Source organism: Cricetulus griseus, assembly GCF_003668045.3.
Source record: "Cricetulus griseus strain 17A/GY chromosome 1 unlocalized genomic scaffold, alternate assembly CriGri-PICRH-1.0 chr1_0, whole genome shotgun sequence".
NCBI classification, from domain to species: Eukaryota; Metazoa; Chordata; class Mammalia; order Rodentia; family Cricetidae; genus Cricetulus; species Cricetulus griseus.
The window spans coordinates 1452625-1467474 of record NW_023276806.1 but is presented as its reverse complement, the minus strand read 5'-3'; the positions used below and the strand labels follow the sequence as shown (position 1 = coordinate 1467474).

At 40.0% G+C, this 14850-nt stretch overlaps 1 protein-coding gene across 2 annotated transcripts in view; it reads right to left on the bottom strand.

Moving 5' to 3' along the window:
• Positions 1–14850, bottom strand: part of Lrrc7 (leucine rich repeat containing 7) — a 362920-nt gene that overhangs the window by 92076 nt on the left and 255994 nt on the right. For both annotated transcript variants that reach the window (XM_035451112.1, XM_035451113.1), the window contains exons 11-12: positions 1989–2118; positions 691–806 (exon numbers count right to left, since the gene is read on the bottom strand). In XM_035451112.1, the coding sequence (XP_035307003.1) occupies positions 691–806; positions 1989–2118 (246 nt within the window). The remainder of the gene's footprint in view (positions 1–690; positions 807–1988; positions 2119–14850) is intronic.

Below are 14850 nucleotides of genomic sequence, written 5' to 3'. Positions count from 1 at the left end.
GCCCCTCAGATGTGACTTTTGAGGTATTGCCTCTTTTTGCCAGTCTGGTCTCTAAGTCAGAGGAGGACACAGCTGGGTCTCAACGCACAAGCATTGCTGTCACATTGTCACTTTGGTTTATAGTTAAAATAATCCCAAACCTTTTAATTTTCTTATGTGGGAACACTGCTTAACTACAAAGACAGTAGCTTTTTTTTTTTTTTTAATTGACATTACCTTTTCTAAAGGAAACTGAAAAACAAATGGAAACTTTTGTGCTTGTGAAACTTTTGTGAGTATTGTTCATGACTTCTTAAACTCTGGTCTCTGATGACCCCGGTGCCATCATTCATCTGACAGAATTTGCAGTGACAGTGTTCAGGCACTCTGCTCTGTGGCCACTGTGTCAAGACAGAAGCATTGCCCACCTCTTCCCACTTCCTCTAAGGACAATTGTTTTAAATAGAGAAGATGGGAACAAAAAGACAAATTACAGTTTCATTTTTGTTTCTAGCACCTACCAATACAATGCATCATAGGAAAAGGGCTCATCCTTTTCCTTGCCGCAATGGACTAACCTGCGGTTTTGTATCAGAGCTGACTAGTGATATTGTTATCAGTCACTGTGTAGACCAGGCTGACCTCTGCGATCAAAGGTGTGCACCACCACGCCTGGCTCCATAATTTACTTTTATCAAATATTTTACATACCTATTATCACTCAGATTTAAGACTCGAAGCCTCTGCATCTGCCCAATTTCTTCAGGAAGAAATTCTAGTTTATTGGATCGTAGAGACATAACAGTGACATTCTTACAGCTGCCAATCTGTAGGTGACAAAAGAAACTGGGGTTTACAATGTTGGGCTGTCTACTGTGTGAAACTTTTGAAGAATAAACAAAAGTACAGTTTAGAAAGGAATCACAAAATGGTGTTACTGCATATTAGTTTCTCTAGCGTACAAATTAATTTAGGTCACAGGTATGTTCTCTCTCTCTCTCTCTCTCTCTCTCTTTCTCTGAGGCAGTGTCTCACATTGTAGTCTAGGCTAACCCAAGACTCACAGTGTTAGTCAGGGTGGCCTTGAACTTGGGGTGATCTTCTTGAGCACGGAGATAGTAGGAGGTGCCACCACACTTAGCCTAGAGATTCCTTTACCATTTTAATGTCTCTTAACACATATAGTGTGTATTTATTGACTGACGCCTTTATAATATTTCTCTTTATAGTGATGCATGCTTCTAGATATGACAGTAACAAATATTTCATATTCTTTCACGTTTAAACAATAATTATTTTAAATAATGTAAATGTTTAAACACTTGCTAGCACTGTTGTTTTCACAAATCTTATTATTTTTCTACCTGATAACCTGTGCTTAAAACAGTGCAGCATACATATTCAACAATACTCTTGACAGTTCCTTAGTAAACCTGATTTTATGATGTAAATAATATATTATTATTATTATTATTATTATGTAACTATTATTATGTAACTATTATTGGGTAAATTTTTTAGTAGAAAGTTTTAGACTGAAAATACACTTTACTTTTCCCCCCTGACCATTAATAGATAAAATCCAATTTAGAGATAAAATTGAAAGAATCTCTTCATGTATCCAGAAACAAAAATAATGTTATAAGAGATATCAAGCCTCACAGGCATATTTATAGTAAAAATTCACCCTTTACTTCAGAAGTAGAAATGTAATCATCCTAAGTGCTGTGTATAGCTAGTCTTAAAAGCAAGATAAATAAATGATTCAAAATTGCATCCCTTAGCATTGATTAACACATCCTTACTATCCTTTACATGCAAAATTTAGTCTATGCATTATCCCGAGTTTACCACTCAAAAAAGCAATTAGCGTGTATATATCAAAACAGGCAATGCCTACATATTTTCACAGTTCATGTCATAAATCCACTCTGCGATTGCACCTGTTAGGATTCATTTCAAAACAGAGTCATTGAAAGTTAATTGATAGAAACGAGCTTGCGTCTCACTTCTCTGGGCAACTCTGGGAGGAAATTCTCATCGACTGCTAAGGTTCGGAGGCTGTGCAGGTAGCCAATGGTGGAAGGCAGGGACTCCAGCTCATTGCAGCTGCAGTCAAATTCTTCTAATAAAGACAGGCTGAGAAGTTAAAACACAGTAGTTTTAGACATTCTAAAATGTTACATGATAAAGAAAAAGTTTTGAAAAAGTCACATATCTGAATTCACCAAATATTATAAAACTAGGATGGTGCAATAATATGTGTCAATCTAGTTAGTAAATACAATGAAATGGATCAAATACCATCCCAGGTGTGGCTGCATTTGTTATTTATCTGAACTGCTTGGGATGACCCAAAAGATAGTATGTTTACGATTTAGATGTCATTGACAGCAGGAGGCTTGGGGTGAGTTCCTGTCCTGGGAGGGGGTAGAAGGCAAGGGGCAGAGGGCAAGACAGAAAGAAGGATGAACTCCAGACTTTACTAAGCACCTTAGAGATTAGGCTCCCAATAATAGCCCCTCTTTAACAACTGTATATGATATCTACCTTCAAAATCCATCTTACAGATGAGGAAACAGAGGCTTACAGAGACTGGGGAATGTTCTCTCAGCCACACAAAGCAGGAAATCTGGGGCTGAATCAATGACTTTACAACTTGCTTGAACCCATCATCCACTTGTCAGGCAGGGCACATCCAGCATGGAAGTCTGCCATTTGAGTTACACACTATTACAAAATAATAGTTTTACACAATGGCTTAGATTTCAGTGCCTCTTGAAATAAAGGGCTTTTTTTTTTTTCCTGTCCATGATCAGCATTTGGAATGGAATTAAGAGGCACTGTCTTCAAATGGCAGCAGGCAGCTCTTCAGTTTGTTCCAGTCCATGGCACTGAACGCTCAGTCATATCAGCCCATCCTTAGAAAGGAACGGTGGGAATGTGCTCTCACGTTATCACAAGGAAACAAGACGATCCCATTACTTTTTGGCATAAATCAGAGATAAAGAGGGCGTGGTCCAGTGTAAGTAATAGCAATACTGGAGCTGCCACAGATAGTCCACTGTCAGCAAGAGGAATTCCCAAGGAGAGGAGACAATCATTGCACAGGGAAAGGTGAGGTAGTTGGAGTAAAGTTGAGGAATCAGATTCCTCTTCCACACACTAAAGTTCACTAGCTTCAGTGAAAGTTCACTTCCGTCCCTCCATGCAGTAAGACCAGGAAGCACGGAGCTGAAAGCAGTCAGATTTTGTGTCTTGGCTCTGTCATTTAGTAGATGCACAACTGTGAGATTCCAAAGACTACCACAGCCCAAAAGGCAGAGCTCTTTCATTTGCCTCCCATGCAAAGGGTCACACCAGGAAGAAATGAATAAATTGTGCTCTGAGGATGAAAAGTCACAGACATGGTGGGCAGTGAGAGCAGGTCACCAAGATTTACATGCCAGGCATGTAAATCTGAGTATAGCTAGGAAGCCAAGCCCAGCCCAGAAATCAGGAGATAGCTGGTGTTCTTCTGTCCAGTGTCATCATGGCCCTGCCACCCTACATCCTATGAGTCTTACAAGAACCAAAGGTTTCTGTCAAGAACCTAGGGCCATATTCTCAGAAAATAGTCACAGAGTTATAGGTAAAGAAAATCAGCTGTATATTTATCTCTGAGTTAAAGACAGCATTAAACAATTTAAAAAGTAAATCGAGATTTCCTTTTTTTCATATACATGTTCAGAGGTCAGTTTTGGCAGCAGTAAGGCACCTGTTGATTGAGAGTTTCTGTTAAAAAGCTATCTTGTTTCAGACACACTAAGCCCCCAACAACACCAATCAGATCTCAGCTACTTTTTTTTCGAGGCAGGGTTTTTCTGTATTGTTTGGGAGCCTGTCCTGGAACTTGCTCTGTAGACCAGGCTGGTCTCAAACTCTCAGAGATTGGCCTGCCTCTCTGCCTCCCGAGTGCTGGGATTAGAGGCTTTCGTCACCAACGCCTGACCCTCAGCTACTTGTCTTTTGACTGCATGGGGCATCACAGTTTCTTACATCTAAAAATCACAATGTGAGTAGTGATGAATGTCAGGATCAATGATGAGGCATCACTCCTGAAGTCCCACTGTGACTGGACATGTGCCTTTGTGGTAAGTTCACACACAGACAGCAAAACAGATAGTTCTATTGGTTCCTTGTCTGCCAGCAGTAGGTAGACACTTGGGCAAAACAATCTGATTGCTAAAACACTACTACTATGTCTGTGATGATGGCTCAGTTTCAGAAGTGCTTGTTGTTCTGGTGTGAGGTTGGGACATACTAGTAATCCTGGCACTGGGGATGCAGAGACAGGAAGCTCTCTCAAGCTTAATGGCCAACCAGTCTAGCCTAGTTGGTGAGCTATGCAAGTAAGGAGCTCTGCTTCCAAACACAGGATGCATAGATTCTGAGAAAAGACACCTTGGGCTGACCTGGTTTTCATATGTGCATAAATGCTTGCACTATCCTACAAATGTAGTGACCGTAGGCATAACATACACTCTCTCCCAGATATGAGTGTAGTACAACAGAAACTTCTAGCATACTCTGGAAACAACTCTGAAACATTTGATCAGAATGCAGGTAGAGCTACAGAAGAAATAATTGACCACAGGACTGCTGACACCATTAGAGAACCTTAGGTGGGCTGTCAGAGGCTCTTCATGAAGGCAAAGTAATCCACATCATAGAAGTGACCCAGAAGATGGAGGGGGGCTTCATCTGAGAGGTACTCTCAGAGTTACATCATGACAATTAGACGACAAAGAAGTAAGCGTTGGAAATAGATCCAAACTTAAGAAAGATGGTGAGATGGTAAGAAACGATGTTGGCTCACGTGCACCAAACTCATTGGTAAAATTCTTCCTGGTGGATTTTTGTGAAACAAAATGAAACTTTAATTCTCAATGTTCTTAATGAATAATGTACTAAGTAAATATTAGTCTTACTATTTTCCATTTTCTTAGTATTTAATGTCACAACAGGCAGATCTAAAAAGAGTTTTTGTTGAAAAGTCATGCAGAGTGAAAAAATGCATTATCACTTTTATGGCCCCAGTTATAATGTGATTTATGCTGAGAAATATGTATTTGATATTCTGATAGTCAATCACCTCCTAGCACAGAGCTCCTGAGAGACTTGACGCAATCAAAGCCAGAGTGTCATTTTGAATACTAACAGGAAAACTTAAGACTGAGGATTCTTGTATAGCTTCAGAAGAGGTGTATATTAGGGGAGGTAGCCATGTGACTTTAGGGTTAGAATGCCCAGCCATCTCTGGGAAGGGGAGAAAGGCTGAAATTCACCAAAGGGCAATGACATCATCAATCATATTTACTAAATAAGGTCTCAGTAAAACCCTAAAGGACAGGGTCATAGAGCTTTCAACTGCTGACTCTATGAAGCTATTGGAACGGGTACAGCAGGGAAGCACTGGGGTTCTGTGTCCCTTTGAAAATACCTTTCCCTGCAAGCCTTCTCATGTGGCTGTTCATCTGTGTACTTGCAAAAAACCCCAAACCAAACCAACAAAAAATCAAAACAAACACAACAACAACACTAGACTTGAAGAGTAAATTCCAAGAACCCCCTGTTTATAAGTCATTAGGGCTTGTGACTGAATCCTAGTTGGAGGGCAGTCTTGTGGGATTGAGCCCCTATATGTGTCTTCTAACTAAAGCTATATGGGTCTGAACTGAGTTAAGTTGTATCACCCCAATTTGGGTCTACTGACCACTGACGAACTATCCTGTGTGGGAAAAGACCACACATTCCTCTCACCATTTCTGTTCTGTGTTGTGTGTTTAGAATACAGTAGCAAAAGCAATTTTTTTTCTACATAGGGCCATGCCATCATGAAGTTGAGGTCCTTCTCTTTTAAAAAGATAGCATTCTTTACCCTATACAATGGACAGATGAATTAAGAGCCTGACAGTTATATGGGATCTTTGAGTTATAAAGTAGAGCTGGTGAGGACAAAGACTTTTCAATGATCTCTGAAATTTCCAAGATTTAAACCCATAACATACAATGCCAGTTTATTTTATTAATAATCATGTGGTTAAAATCACTAAAGGTGTTTTAGTATAGGCTCTTATATAAACTCAGTTATCATATTTTATCAGGCTACCACTGGTATTAATAAAAATGAAGTATAAAGAACAAACAAAATAGAGAACAGGTAACAGGACCACCTGTCCTTGGAACCCTCCCATGCACTCAGTACACAGCCGAAAAACTCAAGCCACTGACACCCCTTCCCACTTGTCCCCACTGCCATGCTCCAGCCCCTACACGGGCAGATATCCGCTGATCAGGTGCATCACACAGGCTGCCAGAAACATGGACCATACAAATCAGAAGGCCACAGGGGAAATAGAAACCAAGGAACAAAGTACCCATTCAACAAAGACAAACTCAAAAATCAGCACCTAGACCTATACTCATACTAAACCCACATGCCTAGACACCAGTGTAAAAACACAATCAACAACATCCAGGGCAATATGGCCCCACCAGAGCCCAGCTATCTATCCTGTTGGGGCCTGAAAAATTTCAATTATGGTATTTCGGATACAGGCCTCAAACTCTATCCCAGGAGCTGGAATCTCATTGTCTTTTAGATGTTTGGGTAATTACCACTGGATGGCTTGGCCTCAGTGGAGAATGTCTCCTAGTTTGCTTAACAACAGGCCTAGGCCTTGGATATGCCTACACCTGGTCTGAGGGCTTGTTTGGTGCCTAGGGACTGTTTAGGGGCGTCTCTAAGATTAAAAGATTTATTTGATATCAGCTTTATACATGATAGTAGATGTCTTCTGCAGTCACCCCATGGTTGGAAAGCTATTTAAGAGGATGCTTGAATAAACCGGGGACTCCAGACTCCAGCATGGACTGAGAGCCCACCTGAAATGACAAGATGTCTGTGTCTCATCTTTATTGCCATTGAGTAGCTAGGAGTTTCCCTGTCCAGCACTCCCTGATTCAGGGATGAACCCAGGGACATTCTGCTGGCTCCAATAGCAGCTCCAAAGACATCAGTCCGGAATAGATAGCCTCTGTAGCATGGGACTGGTATAAGCCAGGCCTCGGCACTATCTATCCTATTAGAGCAAGACCTGAATATTCCAACACAGCTGAAGCACAAGAAAAGGACCTTATAACCAACTTCATGAAGATAATAGAGGTCCTTAAATAGAAAAATGAATAAATCCCTTAAAGTAATCCAGGAAAAACACAAACAATTGGAGGAAGTGAATACAATCCCTTAAGGAAGACTAAGAAAGCCAAGAAAAAAATATGAACAGGAGAAGGAAATGAATAGAACTGTTCAAAACCTGAAAATGGGAATAGAAGCCATAAAGAAAACACAAACCAAGGGAATTCTGGTGATGAAAGATCTAGGTAAGCAAACAGGAAGTACAGGCTCAAGCATCAACAACAGACGACAAGATACGGAAAAGAGAATCTCAGGCACAGAAGATATGGTAGAAGAGATTGATACACCAGTTAAAGAAAATGTTAAATCAAAAAAAAAAATTCCTGACACAAAACATCCAGGAAATCTGGGACACTATGGAAAGCCCAAACCTAAAAATAATAGAAGAATCCTGTTCAAAAGCCCAGAAAATATTTTTAACCAAATCCTTGAAGAAAATTTTCCTTACCTTAAGAAGGAAATGCCTGTAAAGGTATAGGAAACTTATAGAAAATCAAATAGATTATACCAGATTAGAGAGTCTCCCTACCACATAATAACCAAAACACTAAACATACAGAACAAAGAAAGAATATTAAAAGCTACAAGGTAGATGATGGGACAGACTTAGTAGACTTCCAAGGGGAGGACTTACCCTCTCTCAGGAACAGATGGGAGATGGGGGAGATGTAGGAGGAGCAGAAGGAGAGAAGGGAGGGGGAACTGGGATTGGAATGTAAAAAATGAATTAATAAAAAATTATAGCCCCTTAAAGAATGAAGAAGGCCAAGTAACATAAAACTAGATCGATTAGAATTATACCTGACTTTTCAACAGAAACTCTAAAAGCCATAAGGACCTAGACATGTGTCTTAGAGACTTTAAAAGACCACAGATGCCTGCCCAGACTAATATACTCAGCAAAATTTTCAATTACATAGAGAAACAAGATATTCCATGACAAAGTCAAATTTAAACAATATTCATCCACAAATCTATGCCTACAGAAGGTGTTTAACTACACCTATAGAAATGCAGGAAATAGTCTCACACCAATCAAACCAAAAGAAGGGACACACACACACACACACACACACACACACACACACACACACACACACACACCCACCACTACCAACCAAAATAACAGGAATCAACAATCATTGGTCATTAATATCTTTCAATATCAATTGACTTAATATACCAATAAAAAGACAGGCTAACAGAATGGAAAAACAAAACAAAAACCAAAAAAAACCAACCAGTATCCATCCATCTGCTCCATACAAGAAACACATCTCAACATCAAAGACAGGTATTACCTCAGAGTAAAGGGTTGAAAAAAGATTTTCCAAGCAAATGGGCCCAAGAAGCAAACTGATATAGCTATTCTAATATCCAACAAAATAGACTTCCAACCAAAGGAGATAGGGAAGAACACTTCGTACTCATCAAAGGAAAAATCCAAGCTGATGTTTCAATTCTTAACATCTATGCCCAAAATGCAGTGGCACACACATTTGTAAAAGAAACATTACTAAAGCTTAAACCACACAACAAATCTCACACATTAATAGTGGGAGACTTCAGAACTTCAATCTCACCAGTGGACAGGTCATCTAGATAAAAACTAAACAGAAATAATTGAGCTAAAAGACATCATGGACCAAACAGACCTAACAAATATCTACAGAACACTTCACGCAAACACAAAATAGCATACTTTCTTTGCTTCTCGGCATTTCATGGAACTTTTTCCAAAGTGTATCACATACTTGGTCACAAAACAAGTCTCAACAGATAAAAGAAAATTGAAATAATCCTATCAGACCACCATGGATTAAATCTGAGTTTCAACAAAAAACAGAAACAACAGAAAGCCTACAAACTCATGGAAACTGAACAATTCTCTACTGAATGACTGCTGGGTCAAGACAGAAATAAAGAAAGAATTTAAATATTTCCTAGAATTCAATGAAAATAAATGCACAACATTTATTTATGGGACACAATGAAAGTTGTGCTAAGAGAAAGTTCATAGCAATAAGTGTCTTCATAAAGAAATTGGAGAGATCTCATACTAGCAACTCAAGTCCAAGTAATAAAAGATCTCCACATAAAACCAGATAGAAGAGAATCTGATAGAAGATAAAGAGGGGAATAGCATTGGACACATTGGTACCGGAAACAACTTCTTGAAAAGGACACCAATAGTACAGGCACTAAGATCAACAATTAATAAATGGGGCTGAAAAGCTTTTGTAAGGCAAAGAACACCATCAACAGGACAAAATATCAGCCTACAGAAGGGGAAAAGATCTTCACAAACCCCACATCTGACAGGGACCTCATTTCCAATATATATAAAGGAACTAAGAAACTAGACATTATCAAATCAAATAATCCAATTACCAGATGGGATACAGCTCTAAATAGAGAATTCTCAACAGAAGAATCTCAAATGGCTGAGAATCACTTAAAGAAATGTACAACATTCTTAGCTACCAGGGAAAAACAAATCAAAACTACTCTGGGATTCCATCTTATACCTGTCAGAATGGCTAAGATCAGTAACACAAATGACAGCTCATGCTGGTGAGGATGTGGAGCAAGGGGAACATTCCTCCATTCTTGGTGTGAGTGTGAACTTGTACAGACACTATGGAAATCAATATGGTCATTCCTCAGAAAATTGGGAATCAATCTACCTCAAGTCCCAGCTATACCACTCCTGGACATATACCCAAAGGATGCTCCATTGCACCACAAGGACCCTTACTCAACTATGTTCATAGCAGTTTTATTCAAACACCCAGAAACTGGAAACAACCTATATATTTCTCAACTGAAGAATGGATAAAGAAAATGTAGTATATTTATTCAATGGAGTACTACTCAGCTGTTAAAAAATTATTAAATTTTCAGGCAAATGGATGGAACTAGAAAAAAGTCATCCTAAGTAATGTAACCCAGATCCAGAAAGCCAAACATGGTATGTACTCAGTTTTAAGTGGATATTAGCTGTGAAGCAAAGGATAACCTCATGCTGCAATCACAGACCCAGAGAGGCTAAGTAAGAAGCAGAGCTCAAGAATGGAAAGGTGGATCTCTCTGGGAAGGAGAAACAGAATAGAATTCATGAGTGGACTGGGGGCAGATGGGATGGTAATAGGAGGGATCGGGTTGGGAGGCCTAGAGTGAGAGAGTACTAGAAGAGATGCTAGAAATGAGGGGCATTTGGGGGGCAAGGCAGAAACCCAGTGCAATGGAAACTCCTAGGGACCTATGAGGGTGACCCTAGTTAATACTCTAAAGTAATGGAGGACATGGAACCTGAACTGGCCATTTTCTGCAATAAGCAATGCTTCCAGTGGAGGGACTGGGGGACTCCTAATAGCGGGAGTAGGGCTGTTTCTGACTCTTTTGTCTGCTTTTGGGACCCTTTTCCTCCTACTAGGTTACCTTGTCCAGTCTTAATATGAGGGATATGCCTAGTCTTATTGTAACTTGATACGTCCTATTCAGTTGATATCCCTGGGAGGTCTGCCTTTTTCTGAAGGCAAATAGAGGAGGGTCCCAGATTTGTCAGCATCAGTGACAGGAACAGCAGGGAACGCCTCCACCCCATTTCTGAAGGTGTGCTTTATGCTTTTTTCTAGTTTAGTTTAGTCTTCCAGAGATTCCTGCTGGAAAGATAATCCTATATCCCTGGTCCCCAGTTACAGAACGAATGGAGTAAGGAATATGAACATTTCATGCAAATAATCCATTATTTATGACTAGTGAAGCTACAATGAATGCAGTTACTAGTGAATAGGAACAAATGCTTTGGGCTTCATCTTAATGCATCTTTAACTCTTAACAGAGGTAATGTGACCCCTGAGAGCTGAGTGAACTTTATGCACTATAACCCCCCTCAACTGCAAGGTGGGGAATACCCGATCTATACAGTGCAATAAGGGTTAAGCATTCATTTACCCCTGGTGTAGAGGTCAGACTCCATCAAGACTACATAGCAGGAGATAGATCACATGCTGAGGAATCAAAGCCTAAGCCATCTCCTGAACACGCAGATGTTGTTAAGGGAAACTGACTTAGTTAAACTTGGTTGTGTCATGAAATAAAGTTGGTTAGCAGTTTGTGAGAGGCACATGAACTAGCTATGTCTCTGTACAATTTTTGTCTGTCTGGAGATATTTTGGATAGAGGGAGGGAGAAAGGTAAGTAGGGAGGGAGGGAGGGAGAAAGAGAGAGGGAAAGGGAGAGAGAGGGAGGGGAGGAGAGAGGGAGACAGAGAGAGAATTGTTAGATAGCTACTGCAGCTGTGAAAGTCTCAGACTTTGTGTGAATGTGTTGGCTGAGCTCAGGGCAGAAACCAAGCTGCAGACAGTGAGTTGAGCTGGAGTCTGTACTTAATGACCATCAGAGGGAGTATCTGGCGAGTTGCTCAGTTGGTCCACTGTCAGTCTTATAACTGGGTAGCAGAGGTGGCAGTAGGGCTTAGCCATGTCTGTAAGGTCTAAGTACACAGGAAGGAAGTAAAACCTAATAAATGCTCTGTGGGCAAGAGGGACACTGAGTTAATTTAGTTTAATTCTTTTAAATGTGTTTCTCTTGGTATATATTATTTGTATACAATAATGGGTTCATCGTGACATCCTCATATACATGCATGTATGCATGCATGAACATAAAACATACTTTAGTTATATTCACCCTCTCTGCTATTTCTACCCTTTCTGATGGTCACTCCCTTTCTCAGATAGTCCTTTCTCTACTTTTACATTTTTTCTTTCTTAAATCCCAATTCTATATATGAGAGAAAACTTGATTTCCATTATTCTTATTTCAGATAATATAAATAAATTCATTTAATTCGGGCTGGGGATTAAGTCTTCGGTCACATCTTTCATGTTTCCACTAATCTTAGGTTGTCTGTCGGGCTGTTTCTAAATAATGACAAGACATGTGCAGTCTCATTAATTCTGTATCATTAATGGAAGAAGCCTTCTCTAAATCTCCAAGTTGGGTTTGGTCAGACTGAGGAGGAAGCTGTGTTTTTTAGAAGTACTGTCCAGATCCCAGAACTTCCCATCCTTATACAGACAGCACACTTCCATTCCACCCAAGGTGTCCACCCACACACAGCAGCTACAAATCTTTCATTTTCTTCGCTCCCTAGGAAGCAAATTAGATCAATTGAAAAGGAAGACTGAAAAATTATTTTAGATTGTATGAGAAAATTGTTATCAAAATGCAAAATACTGCAATAAACCACACTTCTGTGGTGAATGGAGAGCATAGCCCTGCTCATTGACACGTTTTGTGTTAAATTCTACATGCTCCAAATGAAGGCACTAAAAGCATCGTCTGAACCAGTCAAAACCGCAGTAAGTTTGTACTTTTTCCTCATCACTGTGAATGAGTGAATGTGAAGGCTCTATCATGGGAGCAGTACATTTAATTTGTATGTTTCAAATTACTCTAATACTTTTGACCTGTAATCAAATACAGCAGTGCACTGTGTGACCATCTTCTGGTGAGTGGCAGATGGCATTTATGACAGTGGTTCTGGTGGATGACAATGGTTCTGAAGGATTTTCACTGCAAACATGGAAGAGTGGCTCCATTGCAGATGCTTGCTTGGCATGTGTGAAGTCATGTGACTGGTCCTTAGCACACAAAACAAATGGAACAGCAAAGCAAAATAAACAACCAAACAAAACAGAACCCTGGTTGCTTGGTGATACCCTTACACATAGTATGGCTCTGCACTTGGGTGTGTGGTGATGCTGGTGTAGGCAGACCTACTGTGCTGCTATCATACAGAATGCAAAACATGCTAGGCTGTGCAGCAGACACCCTTGATAAGGACAGCAAGCAGCTCTACTGTGTGAAGTGTTTACTAGGTTATGCTTTTTTTGGTCAGTGTTTTGGAGGGTATTCTTTCAACTTCTTCGAAAGTTCACTGTTGCACTTGTGGAAGGAAGTGCCTCTATGATGATCACACGGTGATAGAACTCATGTCCCTGTAATCAGATAACTCTTGGTTGTGCCATGACTGAACAATTTATTCCTAAGGCCTCTATAGAAGCCTTGATGACTGAGGAAATGGCTCAGTGGGTAAAGTTCTTGCTGATCAAATGTGGGGACCTGACTGCGGATCTCCAATACCTATATAAAAGAGCTGGGCATGGTGGCTTGAATCCCAGCAGTAGGGACATAAGACAGAAGGATCCTGGGGCTTGTTAGTCAGCCAGTTCATTCTATTGAGTAAACTCCATGCCAAGGAAAGACTATGTTAAATAATAATAATAAAAAAAAAAAACGACAGACAGATGAGTGCCTAAGGTACAACACCTGAGGTCATCTTGTGGCTTCTACATGCAGGTGCATACACAAGCATATACCCCCTCACAGACTTACACACACACACACACACACACACACACACACACACACACACACATGCCTAGAAAATACTATGTATCTCATTTATGAAAGGTTTCAAATGTATATGTTATAGATTGAATAGTACTTTCTTCCAAAACTCATGTGCTGATGTCCTGACCCAACCAATGTCATGGAATTGAGATATGGAACCTTTGGGAGGTAATGGAACTGGATACAGCCACAAGATTGATAAGAGAGCATCTTCACACTTCCTCACATGTGCCAAGGAGAAGTCACATGACTACAATATCATGGCAGCTACTAGCAGGCCTAGAGAGGAACACTCTGATAAAGGCTGCCTTGCTGGGTTCAAACTCTAGAAACATCAAAATGCGTGTCTGTTGTTTCAGCCACCTCAGCGGGGCTATTGCTCCAAGCAGTTAAAGAGATAACATCGTCACTGCAATCCCAAGTGAGAACCGAGCATTTTTCTCATGAATGATGAGGTCGGGTCCTCATGCTTGAGTGGTAGTCATTTTACCAGTGGAGCCATTTCTCCAGCCCCTCATTACACTTACATGCAAAGGAAGCACACTTCCTTGAACCAAATAAAACAAACACCCGCAGCAAAACTAAAACCCCAAACCTAGTAGGAGTGACACTGTTTTATTTCCTACTGATTTTCAGGTTAGTCTTTAGAAGCGTTAATCCAATCTATTAATACTTTATTTCTTTCCCAGAACAACAAAGAAAGATAATAACACTACAAATCTCTGAAGAATGAGTAACTATGATGGAATTTCCAATCTTTAGCCCTATAAGCCAGCCATCAACCTTTGAATTAAGTGGTCCCATTTATCTTTGAAAAGTATCTTTCCTACTTTTAAGAGTTACCAATTTCAGCAAAAGAAAATTAAGTATGTGGTAACCTGGCACCCATTTCACTTGCATAATTTCCCCATTTTTCACTTTGCATTTTCATTCTGAGTCAAGGCAATTAGCAAAAGTCAGAACATTAGAGTTCTAAATAGAAAGACACATCCATTACCCCCCCCCCTTTCAGCTTGATACCTTCAGCCTCTTAACAACAAGCACAGACCCATGGAAAACTCAGAGAGACAGTTTACCAAGAGCACATTAGGCACCACCATTTTTAGAAGCTTCATACAGTTTTAGAGCTAGGATGAAAACTACCTTAATTGAGATTTGTTATACAATTTTTGTTGAGTTGGAATTAAAGAGCAAGATAATCTATAAAA